The sequence below is a fragment of the Choloepus didactylus genome, chromosome 10 (genome assembly GCF_015220235.1).
Source record: "Choloepus didactylus isolate mChoDid1 chromosome 10, mChoDid1.pri, whole genome shotgun sequence".
NCBI lineage: Eukaryota > Metazoa > Chordata > Mammalia > Pilosa > Megalonychidae > Choloepus > Choloepus didactylus.
In genome coordinates this window covers 129,115,977-129,137,986 of record NC_051316.1, presented here as the reverse complement: position 1 = coordinate 129,137,986, position 22,010 = coordinate 129,115,977, and the positions used below count along the sequence as shown (strand labels likewise).

The 22,010-nt window shown below is 58.7% G+C and overlaps 1 protein-coding gene across 2 annotated transcripts in view; it reads right to left on the bottom strand.

The window, feature by feature from the left end:
* Positions 1 to 636: 636 nt before the first annotated feature.
* BRD3 (bromodomain containing 3) overlaps positions 637 to 22,010 on the bottom strand; it is a 32,754-nt gene continuing 11,380 nt past the window's right edge. The window contains exons 1-12 of one of the 2 annotated variants that reach the window (XM_037797385.1): positions 20,821 to 21,952; positions 20,225 to 20,545; positions 19,281 to 19,418; positions 18,315 to 18,462; positions 16,941 to 17,155; positions 15,025 to 15,396; positions 11,392 to 11,520; positions 9,423 to 9,614; positions 8,024 to 8,253; positions 3,969 to 4,261; positions 2,543 to 2,671; positions 637 to 1,476 (exon numbers count right to left, since the gene is read on the bottom strand). In XM_037797385.1, coding sequence (XP_037653313.1) covers positions 1,361 to 1,476; positions 2,543 to 2,671; positions 3,969 to 4,261; positions 8,024 to 8,253; positions 9,423 to 9,614; positions 11,392 to 11,520; positions 15,025 to 15,396; positions 16,941 to 17,155; positions 18,315 to 18,462; positions 19,281 to 19,418; positions 20,225 to 20,434 — 2,172 coding nt within the window. In that variant the 5' untranslated portion in view covers positions 20,435 to 20,545; positions 20,821 to 21,952 and the 3' untranslated portion in view covers positions 637 to 1,360. Of the gene's footprint in view, positions 1,477 to 2,542; positions 2,672 to 3,968; positions 4,262 to 8,023; positions 8,254 to 9,422; positions 9,615 to 11,391; positions 11,521 to 15,024; positions 15,397 to 16,940; positions 17,156 to 18,314; positions 18,463 to 19,280; positions 19,419 to 20,224; positions 20,546 to 20,820; positions 21,953 to 22,010 lie in introns of those variants that run through there. The other variant, XM_037797384.1, reaches the window with a different exon arrangement.

Below are 22,010 nucleotides of genomic sequence, written 5' to 3'. Positions count from 1 at the left end.
GAAAAACAAAACCAAAGCATAACCTTCTGTTAAACTCTGTATATTATTATTTTCTTTACAATAGAAAGTTAAAAATCACGTCTTAGATTTACTGTACATTTTTTTTCCTCAGATTACAAAGTTTATATTATATAACTGGGGTTCCCTAAATTGATTTCTTTTAAAACAGTCCTAAAGAGACCAGAAGTGAATACAAAAGAACTAAATAAAATAAAAAGTTAAAATATGCTGCAGCTGGAAGTTTGTCTATACCGGTAAGTCTCCAAATTCCATACCAAAAAAAAAAAAAAAAAAAAAAAAAAAGGACAGAAAAACAAAACACACCCAACAAACCCGGGAGAAGAGAAGCACCCGACAGGATGGAGCACCAGCACGTCACCGAGGGAGCACCGGAGGGAGAAGTCTGTCACTTGTCAACAGGTCTCGGGGTCTCCTTCAAACCATCTCCAAGGCCTGCATCTCTGCTATTTTCTTTCAATGCATTTCTTTTGTGTTTTTTTTCTTTGTTTTTTAAAAAAGAACCAATGATGTTAATAAATAAAGTATTTATATATACATGAAGCTGGAAAAATGGCTCCGGAGTGGCAGCAGCAGCAGCCCTGACACATCGGGGGCACGCGCTGGGCTAGACTCGTCGTAGAAAACTGCAGGACCTTACAAAAAAAGTCTCCTTTTGTTTTTTTAATCTTTTCTTCTTTTTTTTTTTAATTTTCATTTTTTTTTAAAGTTGAGGTAAAAGTTTCAGTGTCTGGAGACCTGCACACTGCACACGCAGCCGCAGTGCTCCCTCCCAGGAGCTCCTGAAGCCACAAAGATCAGAAAACTTCAAGGTCCCTCCCGACCGCCCGACCCCAGGTCTCCACCCCCGGCACAAGGCAGAGCCCTCCCACTAAGCCCAGCCCCAGTCCCCGCGGGCAGGTGCGTGTCCTCAGCCCCTGCCAAGAGGTGACAGCTTGGGGCCGAGGGCCAGAGCCCGCAGCCTGCATACGCAGTCCCGTTCTAGAGGAACCTCGGCCAGGCTGGGCGTAAGAAAAGGGATTTTGCCAGGACCTCCGGCTCACGCCTTACATGTTTTTCTACGGTTATCAGGTTAGCAATTGCAACGGTCACCTCCAGGTGACCAGATTCCCGCCGGAAGAAGAGACTTTATGCAGAGTCCACACCTTCTTATGAAGTCTGATGCACACACAAAAGAGATCTTTGACCTATTAAAGCAAAAACTGGAAGATACCGTAACACTGAATTAAAAAGAAAACCTGCACACTGTGGAGCAAAAGTCGTATATTGACCATAGAAGGGAACACTGCAGCGCGGCGGCAGGCGCGGCTCCCGTCCTGTCTCTTCTGTCCAAGCCCAGGGTTCACTCTGAGTCGCTGCTGTCCGAGCTGGAGCCACTGGAACTGCTGCTTCCGGACTCGGAGGAGCTGCTGCTGCTGAGCCGGGACGGCCCTCCCGAGGGCGCGCAGCCGGATTTCTCTGATGGAAACACACGGCGGTGAGAGCCCACCCGCCCACTCGGTCTCCCCTCACCTGCCCAAGCTCCTCCAGAGCATCTGTGGGCTCGCACCAGCGCAGCTGCCATCCTCCACTCCCAGCAGTTTAGTACATACTGGTAAGTCTTTGTTGAAATGAAATGAATGAGGTAAATGAAATGATCTAAACACGCTGGAGGTAGAAACACATGTAGTCTACACAGGGGAACTGATGGGATGTTGGGAGAGACAACGGTCCCCGGGGCTACAAGTGACAACACCAAGACTTGCAGCCAGCATTTCGGGAACACTTGCTTTCCCCCGAGCACCCCGTGAGGCCCTCACAGAGAGAGCCAAGGAGGACCCACCCCGTCTTCTGAAGAAGTGGGCATGGTTACAGCCCTTAATGGCATGGGCTCAAGTCCAGATGGGACCCCAGCACAAAGCCCGCACACCTCTGACCGCCAGCTGGACGCAACTGTCCACCGGGATGGCCTCAGCCCCCGGGGAGGCTGCGGTAAGAGACAGTGGCTCGCTCTTGCAGGCTCCAGAAAATGGAGGTGAGAAGCCAAGTCACCTGCTTGTGTAAAATAAGAAGCCTGAGTGTGGGGGATCAGAGCCCCTTCTTTGGTATCACTTCACAAGCTGCGGACCTAGTGCTGCTGGCTGGGGGATGGTCAGAAAGCTTGCCGAGGAAGGTCTGGGCCAGTTAGGAGGAAGCAAGGGGCTGAATCCTCATCTCCTCTGAGTCATCTGGGTCCAGCCCCCAGAGTGCCCTTTTCCCAGGTGGCCCCTCCGCCCGGTGGCACCTTCACACCCACCTCAGGTCCAAACAGCATCCTGCAAGACCAGGGTGGTGGCCCCCAGGTGGCAGGTAGGGAAACCGAGGTTCCGGGAGGACAAGAGCCTCACCTGAGACAATAGCTTGTTAAGTGGCAGAGCTACAAATTCCAACTTGGGTCTGTTTGACGCCCAAACCCCCACCGCAGACCACCCCCCTTGGATAGACGGCAAGCTGAGGCCGCAGAGGAGCCGCCGCTGCCCCTCGGAGCAGCGGGGCGGACAGATACCTTTCTTGGCAGGCTTCTTGTTGTTGCTCAGCTGCCCACTGACATCCTGCAGCCGCTTCTCTAACTCTTTCTTCTTTTCCTGAGCTAACTCCTCTTTCGACTTGGCTGCCTGCTTTTTCCCGCTTGTCGCTGCAAAGGAACAGATGAGTGCTAAGACATGGGGGGCTGGGGCCAGGAGGCAGGGCGGCAGAAGGCCCGGAGGGGAGCCACCTCTCCTGGGCAGCAGCTGAGCCCCTCAGCCATGCCCCCTGTCACCGGGTGGTGCCCGGGCCGTGCCAGGCCCTCGGCCAGCAGGGCAGCCTCTGGGTGGCAAGGCCCCAGCCCTCCAGAGGTCTCACCCCAGCCCTGCCCTAGTGTCCACACCCCGCCTGGCCTCGGTGGGAGGGAAGCGTGCCACCTGACGAAAGATGTCGCCCGAGCAACCTAAGGAGCGAAAATGTGGGGTCTACGACCACCACCTGCCTGCAGAGCCCTTCTTCACACCCCCACAGAAACCACTCCACAGAGCAGGACTCAGGTGCACAGAGGGGCCAGGACAGGGCCAGTGTGCCCCTGGGCAGGGGCAGAGCTGAGGCTGGCGGCTTGCACCCCGACTCACAGTTCTCTGTCACCAGGGCCTCTCCTCTCCCGCCACTGCGGCAGCCAGAGGTCTGGACTTGCCCCGCGGCTGGTTTCCACGCCAGAGGGAACAGTGACTTACCCTGGGGCTATGCACTGTGACTGCAGAAGGGTACACAGCGCTCTGTCTGGGAAAAGGAAGCTGCCCCTTTCAAGGGAGGGAGGCCCCACACGGGCTCAGGGCCCAGGCCCTGCCCAGCTTGCTCCTGCCTCTGGAGCAGAACTGGCCTGTGGCACGGCAGGGGGACCACCGACCACCCTGTGCTGCCCGCCTCACGCTCTGGGGCCTGCTGGTCCAGGGCTAACTTGCTCCTTCCTGCCTGGCAGCAAGATGAAGCCCTCAGCCCCCAGGGGTGAGCCTGAGCCCATGCCAGAGCCCATCCTGGAGCCTAAGGACCTCTGAGCCCTATCAGGGCCAGGGTCCTCGTCCGCAAGTGACCATCACTGAGGCCACCTGCAGCTAAGGGCCCACACGGGAAGGACCTTGACTGCTACCTGAATGAACGGCAAGGCCAAGGCACACAGTGCTGCCCACCTCCCTGAGGGGAAGCAGCTCCAGGCACACTTTTTGTTTTGGGTGCTGGCTGGCCGGCAGGCTGCGGCTGTGCCAGGGTCCCAACCTCGAATCAGGTGTTGTCAGGGGCACGAGGGCAGAAAGAAGGGGGCAGGCAAAGAGAGGCAGTGTCGGCCCCCACTCGCTCCACAGGGGCTGGCCTGGGTTTTCCCCGGGGGCTGAGCATGGCGACGAGTGAGAGACCGAGATCGAGGGACGGGGCTACACAAGCCCCGTGCAGCCCAGACAACTTACAGAATGGTTTTCTTTGCTTTTTCTGTAAACAAGACTTGACGTATCTCTCCAGTTCTCGTAAAGTGGTGGGTTTCAGAGTCTCAAAGTCAATCTCGATCTCATCGGGGTTGGAGTCCCTAAGTGAGGGCTCCCGGGACTGGATGATGTGCACCACGCGGCCCAGCTTCTCCCCAGGCAGCCGGTTGATGTCCAGGCTGAGCTGGCGCTTCTCGTCGTAGCTCATGGGCAGGCCCTCGTCCTCCTCCTCTGAGTCATAGGAGGCCGATGCCTGCTTGCCACCCTTCCTCGGCGGCCTGAGGCAGGAGACAGAGAGGGACGTGAAGCTGAGGCCCTGTCCGTCTGCCCACGTGGCACCCACACACCCTTGCCTGAGCCCCCACTCTCTCCCCAGGGGCCATGCCCAAAGCAGTCGCCCGAGGCAGAGAAGCTGGGCAGGCTGTCTGAGGTCTGATGGTGCCTGCTCACAGCCAGGGTGTCTCTGGGCCTCGGGTAGGAAGCAATGGAGCAGTCAGTTCTCAGTGTCCCTCCCCAACAGGCATCTCGAATCTGGCAGGTCAAAATAATGGAGAAAAAGGCAGTAAAAGGGGAACAGAGGAACGAAAAGCAGAGAGAAGAAACAGAAAGTAATAAAACAGTAAACCTGAAACACATCACAGCGATAATTAAACATAAAGTATCCAAACCCACCCATTAGAAGAAAGAGACAATCAGATTGGATACAAGACAAGATTGGATTTATACACTTTCTACATGAACCCAACATTAACTGTAACAGTACAGGTCGATTACAAGCAAAAAGATGGAAAAGGGATGTCATGCAAACACCCTTCAGAAGAAAGCTGGAGTGGCTCTAGTAATTTCTGACAAAGCAGGCTTCATACAACGGTAAAAGCAGGCATTATACAATGATAAAAGGGTCAGTCCACCATGAAGATGTAACCACCCTGAATGTATAGGCATCTAAAACAAAGCTTCAACAACATGAAGCAAAAGTGAGAGAACTGAAGGGAAAACAGAAAAATCGTCAATGATGGTTGGAGAGTTCAACAATCCTCTCAGTAATTAACAGAACAAGCCAATCAGCAAGAATATGGAAGTCCCGAACAACACTATCACCAAACTGACCTGACGTTTTGTTGGTATTTGGGATTTATTGTTAGCTTTTATTCCGATTGACCTTTATGTAACACTCCTCCCAACCACAGCGGAACACGTGTTTTCAAGTGCACATAGAACATTCACTAAAACAGACCATATTCTGGGCCATAAAACAAATTGAACGAATTTAAAAGACGTAAACTCATACAAAGTATGTTCTCTGTCACAGAAATCTGACACAGTGTGTTCTTTGACTACAAATCAGTAACAGAAAGATAGCTGGAAAATTCCCAAATAGTTGGAAATCAAACAACACACTTCTAAGGAACCCATGGGTCAAAGAGGAGGTCTCAAGGAAAATTTTAATCTATTTTGAATTAAATGAAAATGAAATACAACATATCAAAATTTTTAGGGTGCAGCTAAAGCAGGGTTTAGAGGGAAATCTATAACATTAAATGTTTACATTAGAAAAGAAGGTTTAGGTTGTTTTTCTTATTCCTTTGTTTGAATGTTTTTTTTTTTAATTTTTGATAAATAAAGTTTAAAAAAAAGGTCTCAAACAAAAAATCCAAGGTTTTAACTCAAGAGGCTAGAAAAAGAGCTAATTAAGTCCAAACATGTGGAAGAAAATAGTAAAAGACCAGAAATGAATGAAATGGAAAAGAATCAAATTAATGAAATCATATATTGATTCTTTTAAAAAGATCAAAGCTGATGTCTCCAGCCAGATTTACCAAGAAAAAAGTCAAAAGACCAATATCAAGAATGAAAAAAAGGATATCACTACAGGCTCCACACCTAGTACAAGAGGATAACAAGGGAAGGCTATGAACAAATCGAGGCCCATAAATTCGACATGTTAGGTGAAATGCAACAATTCCTTGAAAGTCACAAGCCAGCAAAACTCATTCAAGAAGAAAGTGATTACCTGTCAGTCGTCTGTCTAATTAAAATACATGAATTCACCTCCCAGGTGGTTTCCCTGGTGAGTTCTCCCAAACATTTAAGGAATAGTACTGTGCCAATTTGAAACTGTCATGGACCCCAGAAGAGCCATGGTCATTTAATTCAATCTTGTCAGGTGGAAACTTCTGATTGAGTGTTTCCATGGAGAGGTGACTCACACAACTGTGGGCGAAACCTTTGATTAAATTATTTCCATGGAGGTGTGACCACGCCCATTCAGGGTGGGTCTTGATTAGATCACTGGAGTCCTTAAGAGAGCTCAGGGGCCAATACAGACTTGGAGACACTGGGAGATGCAGACAGAAGGACATTTGGAGATGCTAAGCTAAGAGATGAAGCCCAGAGTTTGCCCCGGAGACGCTAAGAGAGGACCCCTAGATGCTTAGAGAAAGATCCTGGGAGAAGCAGCATGGATGCACAGCGGCCGAGAGAGAGAAGCTAACAGAGACAGAAACCCAGGGATATTTTGGATAAAGCAAAGGACCAGCAGACGCCAGCCATGTGCCTTCCCAGCTGACAGAAGTGTTCCGTAAGCCATGAGACGTCCTTCAGTGATGGCATCCTCCTGTTGATGCCTTAGTTTGGACACTTCTCTGGCCTTAGAACTGTAAGTTTGTAACATAATACATCCCCTTTATAAAAGCCAGTCCATTCTGGTATTTTGCATAAGAGCAGCATTAGCAAACCGGAACAAATACCAATTCCATAAACTTCTTCCAAAAACCTGAAGAGGACCCCCTCCCAACTCATTTTCTATAAACCCTGCGCTGATACAAAAACCAAACACAGTACGAGAAAAACTGATTTCTTCATGAAAGAAAGAAGGAAAGAAATAAAGGAAAGAAAGGAAAGAGAAGACGGGAGGAAGGAAGGAAAGAAAAGGATGGAAAAGAAAAACCTTGATCATTTCCACAGCTCATCTCAATCATTGTGTGGCCGTCCACCAGTGACCAAAGCCCAAACCCCAGGCCCCACATGAGCCTTTCTCCCTACTCTCAGTCACCAAGGCCTGTCCATTCTCCCTCCCAAATGGTTCTCAAAACAACAGGCTGCTCTCTACGCAGCCACCCAGCAGCTCGCAACTGCACACCAGCAGCCCTCCCCCAAGGAGAAGCCCTTCTGCCCACCCCCCTTCTCCCCAGTTCCCTGCCAGGGGCCGGCACCTGCTACTGCTTCACACAGCCCTCTCTGACTCCTTCACCACTCACCCCACTTGCTCCTAGGATAAAACCCCAACACCCTGACCACAGCCCGGCCGACCTCAGCAGCCCAATGCTCCCACGGCCCCACCCTGCTCCTTCTCGGGGTGCCGGCCTTGCCTCCATTCACGAAAGATGTGTCTGCCTGTCTCCGCCACCCCCCGGGGCCAGCTCATGCCTGTATGCCTATCTGGGCCCAGGTGTCTGCTTCCTCCCTACCTGGGCCAGGTGCCTGAGCCAAGCACCAACACACCTGGTGCCCTCAGCCGGCACACTCCTCACGTCACTGCTGCTGCACGGTAGCAGCTGGCATTCCCCAAGGCAGTGCCCGGCACACGGCAGGAGCCAAATAGGAAGGCCGAGTGGACCAGGGGGCTGAATCAGTGCTGAGACACAATCTGCCCTCGCCCTGATCCTCTGTCTCCCAGGCGAGCCAGGAACGGGAGGCTGAGAGCCCAGTGAACAAGCCCCATCACCCCACAAATAGGAATCCCTTGCCCAGGGCAGGAAAACACCCCAGGAGCTTTAAGATGGCACCGCCAGGCTGTGCACGTGCTGCCAATGCCTACACTCGGGGCCGACCCTGCAACAGCCGAGAGGGCCCATCTGGCTTCCACGGTCCCCTGCGAAGGTGGGCAGGATAAAGACCATCAGCCTCCTGCCCCGTTCTCTGCATAAACCGGCCCGGCCCCGGAGCTGCCCGGGCGAGGGGTCTCGGCAAGGACAGAGCTGGGACGCGCAGCCCGGGCTCAATGCGCGAAACCCCGCGCTGCCCCTTGGAGGGCCCACCTGCCGGCTGGCGTCGTGCTGTTGGCCTTCTTGGTGGGGGCCTTCTTCGGCGGGGCCTGCTTGGCTGGCGGGACCACCTTGGCCTTTTTCTCTTCCTCGGCCTTTGCTTTGTGCTTCTCCTTCTCCTTGTCTTTCTTTTTCTTCTCCTTCTCCTTCTTCTCTTTCTTCTTCTTTGGTTTGTTCACTGGGGCCTGAGACAGGGCGGCCAGCTGCTCGTGGACGGCCTTCAGCTGGAAGAGAGCAGCACGGCCAAGCAGACGGCTGAGCAGGGAGGTGGAGGGGCTCCGGGGCACCCCCAGAGTGGCCTCCCCTGTGCGGGCCACCACGCCAGGAGCGCAGGCTGTCTTGAACCCACCCCACAGGCCGGTCCCTCCCAGCTCTGCTGCTTGCTACCTGTGTGGCCGCCGGTGAGCAACTCGGCCTTCGAGGGCCTCCGTTTCCTCACGGGAAACGGGGATAAGGCGCTAGCTCCCCGGAGGTCCCTGAGGGCACAAGCCAGGCTGGCAAAAGCGCTCACCAGGGCCCAGGACACATTAAGTGCTTGGCCAGGGGGAGGGAATGTTTCCACGATTAACCACGACCATTGTTTGGATGAGGCAGCTCTGGAGGCTTAAAGGCCCACACAAAGGACCCGAAAGAGTGACTTCAGCAGCTCCACAGGGTGAAAGCATCTGCCAACTGCCAACATCTCCTCAGCGCCCGACATGAGCCTGGCGTTTTAGCCACCCTGTCGGCCCCCTTGGGGCAGGGGAATCCCTGACCACGGCCCGCAGGTGAGGGGGATCAGGGACCCTGAGCTCCGCGGGCCCTGAGCAGGTGGCTCCCCAAGGGCTTAGCTCAACACGGAGCGTCGTCTGGGGCTGCAATCCCAACTGGCATCCGCTTCCCTTCCCTCCTGACCCAGCCACCCCCGTGCTGCCACCTCACTGCCCGAGACCCAGCAGTCACCACCGGACAGCTGCCGAACACTAGGAAAAACAGCTCACGTTTTCCCCAATTCTCCCTCCAAATAGCTCCAAAGGAGGCAACATTTGCCCCACTTAGCAAATGAGGAAAGGGAGGCAGGGTGGGAGGTGGCTCAGGCTTACAGCCCTCGATCAGAAGCAGCAGCGGGCGGCCTGCTCCCACAGGACCCAGAAGCCCGCGTCCCTCCCCACTGCCAGACACTGTGCTGACCGTGCCGCGGGCTTCTGTGCATGCCTTTTAGACCCTTCTGGAACAGGGCAAGGCCCGAGTAGCCATTGAGCCCTACCCCAGGGCCTCCCAGGTCTTTGGCATGCCCTGGGACATGGGTGTCTGCACAGCCATGCTCAGATGCCCTCCCTAGGACCCCTTCCAGGGATGTCCCAGGGAGAAACCCTGTAGCCGCCAAGCCCACTGCCGCCAGCCAGCCCCTCACCTGCTCCTGCAGCTCCGCCAGCCTCGTGGCCCGCTCCTCCTCCGAGTCTGAGCTGCCCGAGTCAGAGGAGCTCTCCTCACTGCTGCGGCTGCTCTCCGTGCCCTTGCTCACCACTGGGGCTACTGGAGCGGGCAGCACAGATGCCTCCACGGGCTCATCCGGCATCTTGGCAAACCTCATCTCAAATACGTCCTGTGGGGGAACAGAGCTGCCCTGAGCCTGGGGGGCCTCCTCTTCCTGACCCCACCCTGGGGGCAGTACCCTCGGCTTCTGGAGGGGCAGGCTGTGCCAGGAGGCCGTGCTGCCCTCGCCTGCTCCACCAGGCCCTCTGGCCACAGGCAGCCTCTCAGCATGCCAGCCCCCTCCAGAACAGCTCCCCATCGCTGCAGCCCCAGAAGCAGGCCGCCCGCTGTTAAACAGGCAGAGGCCTTCCCCAGGAGTCGATTCACATTTCCCCATCTCTTCAGGCTCTGGTTTACTGCAGCATCACACCTTCCTGAGTTAGGTCTGAAAGTTGGCCGGAAAGCAGGAGTCTCATCCTGTCCAAAGTGGCTCTGAAAGCCCATGGCACTTACATCACCAGGCCCTGAAGCCCTGGAAGTCCTCTCGGCCCAGGTTCACCCAGACAGGCGAGAGCGGTGAGAGGAAATGCTGGCGAGTGCTGAAGTCACGCCAAACCCACTAACCAGGTGTCCATCAAAGAGCCCACTCGGGGTCTGGTGCCTAGGAAACACTACCCGGCGTCTCGGCAACTAGCCTCTCGGGCACATCTGTCAGGTGGCTGAAGGCTCCCACCCCACAGCAAGCGTATAAATTCATCGTGTGGTTGCTAAGTCAGAATTAGGACTCAGCCTCTCTGGCCACATCAGCAAGAGCTGCCCTTTGCAGGAACAGAATCAGAGCTGCGCCGGCTCGATACTCCGCTTACACTGCCGTCTGCTGCCATGCTGCCTGGCTTCCTTGTTTCGGCTCAACCAGGGAATACTGACAGCCCAGGAGTGCCACAGGGCTGCATTTACAAGGGCTTCTGGGCTCGGGATGAAAGGTGCACAGTGAGTAGTGCCACGGAATAAAACCGGGCCCTGGTGGCTCCCTCCAGCAGCTCTGAGGCCCAGCACACCCAGCTGCACACGCCTGGGGTGGAGGGAGTGTTTCCCCCCATCCTGTCCCTCAGTTCACTCCCGTTTAGTGAAGGGTGAAACCATAAGCGACTCCGCAGGGTTTTCAAAACGGCTCGAGCAAGAGACTAAGAACGTTTCCCAAAACAAACATTCCAGGTCCTGCAAGTGTACGACATATTTATGCTTACATGTGATACTGTATTTATGGTACACATAGGATATATTGCTAGTATATAATTTTTACTTTTCCCTCTAAAAGTAAAGATTTGATTATACACTATTCAAAACATTGCCCTTGGTGTTTCCAAGAGCAAACAACCAACGTGAGCAGTGACGAGACCCCTGTAAGAAGCGATCCTGGGGCACTGGCCTACCCAGGAGCACACGTGCAGCTCTGGGCTGTGGCAGGCACAGCTGTGTGCGGCCTGTGCCGGAGGAGCACGCAAACAGCCCCTGCTTTCCCAGCTTCTCTAATGCACCTTTCACTGGGGCTGCTGGACAAGCAGAAAGCTACCAGACCACGTCATCTGGTAAATCCGCCCCAGGCCTCACTGAAAGGCACTGCTGAGCCAGCCTTCCCTGGACGCTAGGAGACCTGCTAGAACCTTCTAAGGAAAACAGCAGAACAGATGCTGAGCTCCCACCCACCAGGAGGTCCCTGCAACCTCCCGGCGGTGCTCAGGCTCTGTGAAGTGAAGGGAGCCCCGTCTGCTGGCTGGCACCTCCTCACCAGCCTGTGGCCCCTGGAAGGCAGAGGCTGGCCTCCCAGAGATGCTTGTGTCTCCTGGGTCCCCACCTGTGCCCAGCAGGCCCCCCGCCCCTGGGGATGCCCCCTCTGCTGCAGTCACCTGCAGCTTCCTGGCCATGGCCACCACCTCGTGGTCAGGAGGGTTGTACTTGTAACAGTTCGAGAACATTAACCGGATGTCGGCTGCGAAGCCCTGGGCGTCTGGGTACTCCCGGCCATCCATCTTCTTCTGTAAAAGCACAAGCGACATGTGTGAGGGGGTGTGGCCCAGGTGCAGGGGGTGCTCGGCCAGACCCCCCTTGGCCAAACTCGGGACCCTCCCCCCCCCAGGCTCCAGGTCCAAGCTCCATGAGCAGCACCAGCTGGTTGGGAGGGACAGCCACCTCTCCCAGAGTGACAGGTGGGGGTGGGGGCCTGGGGATCTGCAGGGAAAAGGGGGGGCTCAACCTGGAAACCCGGGGCTCTGGGCAGATACCACCGTAAGCCCCTCCTCACCCCCAGGCCCCGATTCTGCACTGGGACCGTCTGCATTTCCAGGGCCCACAGAGCTCGCAGAATGAGACACTTGAATTTTTGTTTCCATGAGGAACCCAGTAGCTGCTCCCAAACCTCGGCAGGAGTGAGGGCCACAGGGGGCGTGGGGCCAGCAACCCTCTGTGTTTCCTTGGCCAGGACACACGGAGAAGGAGAAAGTGCCTCGTCAAAGGGCGGGTTCCAGTCGAGGCTACTACCTGGGGACCTCATGGGGTGAGGGGTGCAGATGAGGTGGGGTGAAGCCACCCAAGCCCAGCCTGGAGTTGGGATGTTATAATCCGGGTACAAACAAGACCCGGCACCTGGGGGCTAACCTGCCAGCCTCCTGCTCCAGCCCCAGGAAGCACAGCCCCCCAGACAGGCCTGGCTAGACGACTTCTCGGGATGCCCCCTAGAACCTGCCTTCAGTCCTCGACGGCTCCTCACGTTGGGAGAAAGCTTATCTTTGGTTTTAGAAGGCCGGCACGTGATTGCCCTCAAAAGCTTCATCTTTAAGATCTACGATATATTAAGAATAGGGCCTCCCTTTATTGGACATTTTTTTTTTTTTTTTAATTAATACTACCTCATGTTATCTTTCTCTAAGATACATTTGGAAAAGACAAAAAAAAAAAGCAATTACGTTTCCATGAGTTCAGAACAGCAGTTAACAAACATTGCCGGCTTGTGCTTTCCTATCTCCTAAGCCTCGATGCAGCACTAAAACGCCGAACAAAACAAATTATGACTTTAAAGGGACTTTCTAAAACTTCCTTTTTCCAAATTCAAGGGCAAAACAAACCCTCTGACCAAATTCCAGCCCAAATGCAACAGGCTGGGCCCTCCAATGACATCTGAAGACTTCCTGTTGATGCGCCACGGTGGAGATGCACAAACCGAGGGCGTGCAGGAAGACGGAAACCGAGACCTCCTACAGCTGCTGGGCTGCGTGGCTCCAGCCCTCAGCGCAGCCTCCCAACCTCCAGGTGGCCCAGCCAGGAGGATTGAGATCGGGAGCTTCCCCATGCTCTGGGAACCAACAGGCTAAACATAAAATGAGCAAGGAGAGCAGGACATCCATCCTGCCAGCTCCACGCTCATACCTGAGTCTGGATGGGCCCCGGCACAGGCCGGTGGACACAGCCGCTCTGAACCCACACCCAGGGCGCCTGAGGGTCTGGTTACCATGAGGCTGCCCAGCCTGCCTGGAGAGAGCCTGAGCTGGGTGGGAACCTGGGAGGAAGAGTTATACCAAACCACCAAGAAGGTGTTTTTGGAAAAAGGTGGAATGGAGGAAGAGGTAAGCTGTACTCACCACCCGCCTCTGCCTTGCTTGAACTTTACAACGAGCCCAGATTTGCATTTTACTTACGGGATCAGGAAATTTGCCCAAGCAGGGCTGCCCCCTTGGTGAGCTCCCAGCAAGGGCAGGGCTGCCGGGCATGGATTTTCCTAACAAGAAAACCCCTCGGAGACCAGAGGTGCTGCCTGTGCCCCTAGGAAGAGGTTCCGAGGGGGCCCCAGCAGGATGGGGTGAGCTGGGGGCTCACCAAGGCCGGGCTGACTCCAAGCCAGTTGCCAGGCCCTGAGCAGCCCTGAGGACAGCAAGCCCCTGTCCTGCCTCTTGAGCCACCACTGCCCCAGGTAAAAAGGAGGGGGGTTGCTTTGTTAGAAGATTCTACTCCATCAGGGAAAAGTGAGACTGGAGATGGCACTGCAGGCCAGCACGGCTGTGAAACGAGGCAGAACGAGCTCGTGGCTCCAGGTTCCCCCTTGATGAGGAGAAACAGTGGTTCCCCTTTGGGGTGGGGGACACGGCTCCCACCTCCCGCCAGCCACTCATCAGCTCACAGAGGCGGCGGCCAGGCCATTCCACCACCCTTCCAGGGACGTCCTTCCAAGCGTTTGGGGCTGGAATCAGGCTGGCTCGGGCCTCTCTTGAGGCGAGGTTACTGGGGCTGGGCAAGGTGCTCCCCCAGCCCGATGCGGACAGGTGGACCTGAGCCCGATGAGCTCAGGAACCTCCCTGGTCGGGCCGCTGCCTGTGAGGCAGCAGCCACCACCTGGGCATCTCCTTCTCGGCCCGGCTCCACCTGCTCTCTGACCTGGCGCCAACACCCACAGCCCCGGAAGGAGACCCTGGGGGCAGAAAGGCCCTGATACAGGGCCATGCGGCCGGGGCTCTCAGTCTCAGCTCTGTCTGGTGCAAGGAGGAGCCAGCACCCCAGGCTCCCAGAGGCTCCCCAGGTCCCGTCCAGCTGCCCACCCCCATGGCTGGTCTCGGCCATGATCCACCTCCATCCTGGGGTTTGAGGGAGCAACGTGTAGCTCTCGAGCTTTGATCAGCCAAGGGTCCTCTTGCCTGACCCTACAGACACCTGTGTGTGAACAGAACTTGTGGGTGGGAGGAGACACCTGTGTGTGCACAGGGCCATGTACATGAGGGGGAGACACCTGGGAGTGCACAGGGACGTGCACATGTGGGAGGAGACACTTGCACATGCACAGGGACATGTACACATGGGGGGCACCTTTGCGTGCACAGGGACGTGTACATGTGGGGGGAGGGCACCTTTGTGCGCACAGGGACATGAAGGGGGGGGAGACACTTGCGTGTGCACAGGGCCAGGTACATAGAGAGGAGACACCTGAGCATGCACAGGTACGTGTACTTGTGGTGGGAGAGATACTTGTGTGTGGGAGAAATATTTGCATGTGCACAGAGACATGTACATGTGGGGGGAAGACACCTTTGTGTGTACAGGGACGTGCAGGAGGAGGAGACCTGCACATGCACAGGACCTGTGGGTGGGAGGAGACACCTGCGTGTGCACAGGGATGTGTACACGTGGGCGGGGAGGAGACACCTGCGTGTGCACAGGGATGTGTACACGTGGGCGGGGAGGAGACACCTGCATGTGCACAGGGATGTGTACACGTGGGCGGGGAGGAGACACCCGCACATGCACAGGGCCTCGTGGGTGGGGAGGAGACACCCGCACGTGCACAGGGATGTGTACATGTGGGCGGGGAGGAGACACCCGCGTGTGCACAGGGCCTTGTGGGCGGGGAGGAGACACCTGCACGTGCGGAGGGGGAGGCCTGTGAGAAGCCGACGGGCTTCCTCCACCAGAGTACATGAAGGCACAAGATGCCTCCCTGGCGGCCCCCAGCAGGCTGGGGCAGGGCTGGGGCGCGGAGCTGAGGGGTGCCCGCCCACCTTGACGGTGCTGAGGTCCATGGGGTGCTTGATGATGTCGTGGTAGTCGTGCAGCTCCAGGGCCTCGGCGTCCACGGGCTTGTAGAAGGGCCACGCGTAGGCGGCGTGCTTCTTGGACAGCATTTCCTTGAGGATGCTGTCACAGTAGCGCAGGTGCTCAGAGAGCTTGCCCCTCTTGCCCGCGTGCTGGGGCACCTCACCGTCTTCCAGGTCCTTCTTGGGCGGCTTGATGGGCCGGCCCCCACTCTCGCGCCGCGCCACCACCTTGGCCTGCTTGGGGTCTGGCAGCGGTGGGGGCGATGTGCTGCGGCTGGCGGTGATGGCCGAGGTCGTGGGCGTGGTTGTGTCCGCTTTCCGCTTCACGCCCTTTTTCTGTGACAGTGAAATGACAATGAGAACCGGCAAAGCAGACCCTGCTGGGGCGTGGGCAAGGGCGCAGCTGCTCCCGGGGCGCTGATGACAGGCCGGGCTGAGCTAAGCGCTTGACATGCATGGCCTAGCTCCGGCCTCCCACTGTCCCCACTACAAGGACGAGGACACCAAGGCTCTGGGGTCACGTCACCAGCCCAAGGTCACACAGCTGGTCGTGGCAAGGCCGGGACTCTAACTCGGGCCCGAGTGTGCAACCTACACTCGAGTCACCAATGTGGGGACCCACGGGGGCCTGAGAGCGATGCCTCTCTGTCACCCAGGGGCTCGGCGGTCCTGGCAGCTCCCTCGTCACGTGGGGTGCGGGACACAGGGCATGCAACTCGCCTGACAGCCCTGGGGAGGGCTGTAGAGCGACCGAAGGGTCACGGGGGGCAGGACTGGGACTCAGGGAAACAGAAACACGGGGCCCTGCTCTGAAGAGCCAGGGGAAGTCCCAGGCAAGGGCTTCAAAGCTGCAGCTTGAAGGGCAAATGGCCGGGGGGCAGAGGAAAAGCACTCCAGACGGGGTGAGGAGGGCAGCCCAATGGGGGACACGGAGCAGCGAGGGCAGGCTGGAGCCCAAGGGACTCTGGCGCTAGGCAGAGCAGGGGGCCTGGACTTTCTCCCGGAGGCACCGGGGAGCCACCGAGGGCCATTCTTAGGTAAAAAGGGAAGGAAACAATCCTAGAGAGGAGCAAGGCCCCTCGGGCTCCTGGGGACATGGGGGCCTCCAGGTATCCCACACAGCTGTTGGACAAGCCTTCGGCCCCCTGCCCGCTTCCCAGCTCTGGGGCGTGGGGACCCTGCCACCCAGTCCTGGGGCCACGGCTGGGAGACCCTGGGACCAGAGCAGCAGGTCTGTGCTCGCTTTCCCTCAGGCAGGCAGAGGGACCAGGCCAGGGTCTGCTGTCCAGAGGGGCCACCCCTGGTCACCACCATAGCCAAGCCGCTGCCCCCAGGCTGGCAGGGGCACGAGCCGGCCACCTGCGAACACGCCACGTGCACCCACTGGCCGTGGCAGGCAGGACATGCTCCCCACGGCCCCTGTGCGGCCCGAGGTGGCCTGGGTGGCACAGGCCCTGGGAGGGGGGACGAGCTGCGGAGGTGACCGCATTACCTGGGGAGAGCCACGTAACCCCTGAGCTCCCGCTCATCTGTAAGATGGGGGCACACTGTCTGCCTCAGGGGTTGCTGTGAGGGTCAAATTAGAGATGAGACACGTCAGCCCCGGCCCAGCATGGAGCAGGGTGCAGGCCTCTTGCTCTGACGTGCGGCAGCGGGCGCTGCGACGGGGCCTACACTGAACTCTTCAAATCTCAGGGTGCAACCCCCTCGTTTCCTCCCACGCCTTCTCCCACCTTGACCCAGGGATGGGGAAAGCCAGGGGCCGGCCGCGCCCTCGCCAGCTGTGTGACCTCCGGCTCCCGGGCCCAGGCTCCTCTCCCAGCGGGAGAGCCGCTCCCAAGCCATGGACCCCCACGCCCGGGCGGCCCCAGGAGGCTCACCTTGACCACGGGCGGTGTGGGCGGGACGACAGGGACGATGGGCGTCGCAGGGGGTGGGGGGGCGGCGGCAGGGGGAGCTGGGACCGGCGTGACGTTTGTGGTGATGGTTGGCACAGGGGTGGCAGCAATGACGGGCGTCTGAGAGGCTGCGGGGGGGTTGCTCTGGAAGGGGGTGGCTGGGGAGGCAGAGGACACCGCCGGCACCTGCTGCGTCCCTTGAAAACAAGGAGGGAAGGTTGGGGAACCTGGCCCCCCACCTTGGACTGCCCCTGCACCCACAGCACACCAGGCAGGTGCTCCTCCTGCCCAAGACCCCTGGAAGCCCCCTGTATGTGCCCATGGTGTGCACACACGGCAGCCCCGCCAGCCAGGGAGCAGGGAAGAAGACGCGCACGCCGTTGCGGCCAGCACGGTGCACTGGAGACTCGATTCAGACCCAGCTGTGGGCAGCTGCATGACTGCCGCAGCCCAGCCTCCCTCGGCTTCCTCCTGAGCCAGCAAGTCTGCCCCAGCACCCGCCGTGGACTGGCCACTACTGAGCTCCCGGCAGGGAGGCAGGGTCCCACCCAACCAGGAGCCAGCCGGTGGCACGGTGACGCCAACACCACCAAGAACGAAGCAGGTGCCAGGAGGCAGGTCGCTGGGTTCCAGCGCGGCTTCACAGAAGGGGTGTACCCCAACACAGACATGTTCTTAAGCCGACCCCATGCCCCCGTGGGAGTGAACCCACTGTGAGCAGGAGCTGGCCTCCTGAGGATGTGACGGGCCACGGTCTGGCCAGAGCACTAGAGGCCGCGTAAAGGGAACCCGGAAGCCACAGCAGCGGGAAGGAGGGGATATCGCCATGTGCCAGGGGCAGACATGCGAGCCAAGGAACCCCAAGAGGTGCCAGCAGCCGGCCCCAGAACACTGCAGACTCAGGAGAGAGCAGGCCTTGCCCATCATTTCTTGACTTTGGACTTCTCCCAGCCTTAACTCCGTGACCCATAAAGGCTCACTGTCTGAACCACAACAGCGTGTGGTGTTGGTGAACCGCGGCTCGGGCAAACTAAGCCTCAGGGCCAGGCTGGGAGGAAGAGGACGTGGGGGTCCATGACCGCCTCCCAGAGTGGGATCAAAGCCGGGTGACAACGGCACTGACGCCCTGCCCCGGCCGGCCACCGAACAGACCCTTCCCCCGGGCCACCACAGAGACCCGGCCTGGTCTCGCCCGCCTCGTCCCACTGCTCCCGACTCAGCAGACACAGAAGCCGGCTTTGGGGGCCGGGGGCCTGCTTGCAGACCCCACAGCGGCCAACGGAGGGACCCTGGCCGTGTGTGCCGCGACGCCCACCGCCGGCAGCCGAGGACCGTGACCCCCTCGCCTCCCCTTACCTGCACTCGGGGTCCCCACAGCCGGTCTCCGGCCTTTGCCCTTGGGAGCGGGGGGTAATAATTCAACTTCCTCCTGAGGCATCTGGGCCACTTTCTGCAGAAAAATTTTCTCTAAGGCTTGGGCCATTAGCACTATGTCATCTGTGGGCTGGAGACAGAGGCAGCGTCACGGTCGGGAGAAGGCGCCGGCCGCCGCAGAAGACATTGTTGCAAAAGACATTCATTTGAGAAATCAGGAGAGGTTTGGGAGGGCAGAGGGCAGGGGGGTACAAAAGGAATGTTTCCAATGTGGGAAATTTTGGAACAACACAGCAAAGCACCAAGAATCAAAGCCACCCTTCATCCCACCCCTGGGAGGAGGCGAGCCCTGACTCCGCTTTCCCGCTCATCCTTATTCTCCCCGCCTCACTGCAAGAAAACAAACACCCCTGAAACCAGGGTCCCCTGGAACCCTTTGCTTTCCTGATCTGCTCTTCTCCCCGGAAACCACTCTGCACGTCTCCCCTCGTCAGGAGATGTTCTACATCGTTTCTGACGGCTGCGCGTGGACATCAGAACTGCACCCACCCTGTGGCTGGACGATTCCACACGTGTGGACGGCCCCAACCGCCTTAGGGCTTCTAGGGCCGAGGGTACGCACGGCCGCTGATGGGCACCCACTGCTTCTGAGGCGGCTGCTCCCACTTTTGCTCCCACTTTCGCCCCCGCAGCAGGGAACGTAGGCCCTTGAGATGGGCCGCCCGTGGGAATCATGGATTCGGGCCAGGAAGGGGACGGCGTGAGGGAGCACCGGGCTGCAGGCCTGACTGAGAGCCACCGTGAAATCATCAGGCCTGGCCGGCGCCAGCCCAAGGCGGCACTTTTCCCCCTGCCGTCTCCCCGGGGCGCACACACCCAGGGACCCAAACCTCACAACGCCACAGAGCGCTACCGCGAAGGGCTTTGGGTCCACCAGCACCATCGTACCTTGTTGTAAATGTAACAATTTGTAAACATGGTGTTGAAATCTTGCATACATTCACTTGCGCTCCAGTAATAATTATTTTCTAGTCTCTTCTTAATAGTCCCCATGTCCATTGGGTTTTTGATTATTTTATGATAATCCTAGGAGAGAGATTTTGAGAGGTGTTAGCAGGAGACGCCGCACTGGTATCTCCCCGAGCCAAGCAACTGCACACAGAGAAGGCAGCCCACGGGAGCCGGGGCCCAGAGCTGGGCCAACAGGCAGTTTCTGGGCATCGAGGGCAGGTAGGTGTGAGGCCTGGGGCCAGCACTCAAGTACCTCCCCAGACTCATCACGCTTCCTGTCTGACGATGAGGGAAGGTTTCTGAGAGTCACAGAGCTGAGGGTCAGAGTGGACCCCAGAGCCGGTCTATACTCTGGAGATGGGACCAACCCCACCCCTCCAGGGGTTCTGAAACTCATTCAAGGTCCCACAGGGGCCAGGGGCCACCATGGGCCCAGAACCTAGGCCCCAGGTGCCAGACCAGGGTGCCCCTGCAACAGCCCAGTGTTTGGTGCCCAGAGAACAGTCAGATGGCCAGATCCAAATTGGGCAGGGGGGCATGGCCTCCGCCCGGGGACGTGGGCCGCAGGGTGCACTTGGCGTCCGACTGGGAGTGGGCACGGTTGACAGGCCATTCTGCAGGAGGTGCCTGGGGCAGGGGCCGCGCCTGCACCCAGAGGCTCAGACGTCAGCTGCACGAGAACAGAGGGCACGGCGGGCACAAAGGGACGTGTCCCTCCCTCTCCCCAGCCTCCTGCATCTGGGGGGCAGCCACCTCCATTCGCCTGTGCCCCCAAGGAGCCCCCTGAGGGTTAGGGGCTGCAACGGCCAAGGCCCCGGGGTAGTACGTCCGGGAGCTGGGGCGAGAGGGAGGGCGGAGGACAGCAACGGGCAGCTACTCACGGGCAGGTTGAGCTTGACGGCGTCCACGGGCTGGTAGAAGGGCCAGGCGAACTGGTGCTTCCACAGCGTCTTCACCACCACGTTCTGCATGTACTGCAGCTGGTTGGTCTTGCGGCCCGGCTTCCCGGGGTTGGAGACCTCCGGCGGGGGCGGGTTCACGGGCCCAGGGGCCGCCGGGATCCCCGCGGGGACGACCGTGGTCGTCGACATCCTCACGCCGCGGCGCGCTCCCCGTCACAGCAGCGGCTCCGAGAGGCCCCGGCTTCCTCGGCGCTGCCCACGGCGGCGCGGCATCCCGTCCCCGGGCCCACCGGGCGGCACCTACGGGGGAGGAGCACGGGGGAGAGGAGGGCTGACCCCACTGGCACCCCCACCCCACCGAGGCCAAGCTGTGTGGGCCGCTTGCGCCTTCATCTCCCGCCCGCCCCTCATCGCGTGGGCCGCTTGCGCCTTCATCTCCCGCCCGCCCCTCATCTGCCATAAAACTATTCCCGCACAGCTGCTTTCTCGAACTGGGCGCTGGGAGACAACGGGAGCTGCTGCCCCCCGGCTTGCAGGTGGCAGTGCGGCAGCAGGCCCGAGACCACGGCGCCTACCTGCCAGGGGTCGGCCCGAGGCACTGGATGCTACGGTGGTCTTGGCCTTGGCAAGTTGTCAGAAGAGTGACTCCCACGCAGAGAACAACAACCTTGAACCAACTGGGGCCGGAGTGTGCGCGGGGGTTCTACCGTAACCACGAGAACGGGCAAGGGCGTTTGTGATGGCGACGCGGCTGTGACACGGCAGGCCCGGCCGGCCCGACCAGGGGACTGCAGCTTCCCAGGGGGTGAGGGCAGGCGGTCACAGCCCTGGACCTCTGCGTCCCTCATGGGAGAGCCGGCTGTCCTGCCCAGCTCTGGCAGTCGCTGGGAAGAGAGCTGTGAGGAGGCCCCACAGCCCAGCACGTAACCGAAAAGGCCGGAGCGGGCACCAAAGATGACTCCTCAGAGCCCACAAAACCACGTGGCTGGAGAAGGTACTGGCACCCCCGGTCCTGGAATCCCACAACTGGCGGGAGGAGGTGGTGAGCTGCAGCACCCGGTGAACTGCGTGACCGTTCTTGGCTCGTGAGGGCAGAGGGCACGGAACCTTAACCAGGCAGCGGGGGCTCCACTCTGTCTGTGCCCTCTGCACACTTTGCCGCCCTTCACCTTCTAATACGTGACAACAGCCAGGCAGGTAGAGGCTGGGAGGCTCCCCACGGAGGGGGCAGCAACGTGGCCACGAGCAAGGGCTGGACACAGCCCTGGGGAAACGGCAGCAGTGGGCAGGGGCAGCCGGCTCGGACCAGCCACTCGCATGGGCTTGCAAGGGCAGTGGCTCAACTTCCAAGAGTTCTGTGAGCTGGTCAAAAGAATGCCACAGAAAGGGCAAAGGCTCTGGAGCGGGCTTCCCCCCGCCCTCCCCAGGTCCCACTTCCCGTCCAGGGTGAATGGGCTTCAGAAAACAGCAGCTGCCCCTCACCCGAGGGCTCCTGGGCGCCCCGAGCCGTCACCTGCAGCCCACACAGAGGCTGAGATCAAGGTGCCCCCAGCAGGTGGCCCAGCAGGATGGCCGTGGCAGCTCGAGCCAATGTGGCGAGGCCAGGTCTTCAGCACCAGCAGGAAGCTGCCAGAGCCTGGCACGGGGACAGGGGTCCAGCCCTTGCCCCGCAGGGCGGCACAGCCCTGGCTCTGCCTTCTGAATGCACTCGGGTTCCAACCACGTCTACCCCGAGTGCTACCCCCTGCCCCCCAGACCCCTGCTC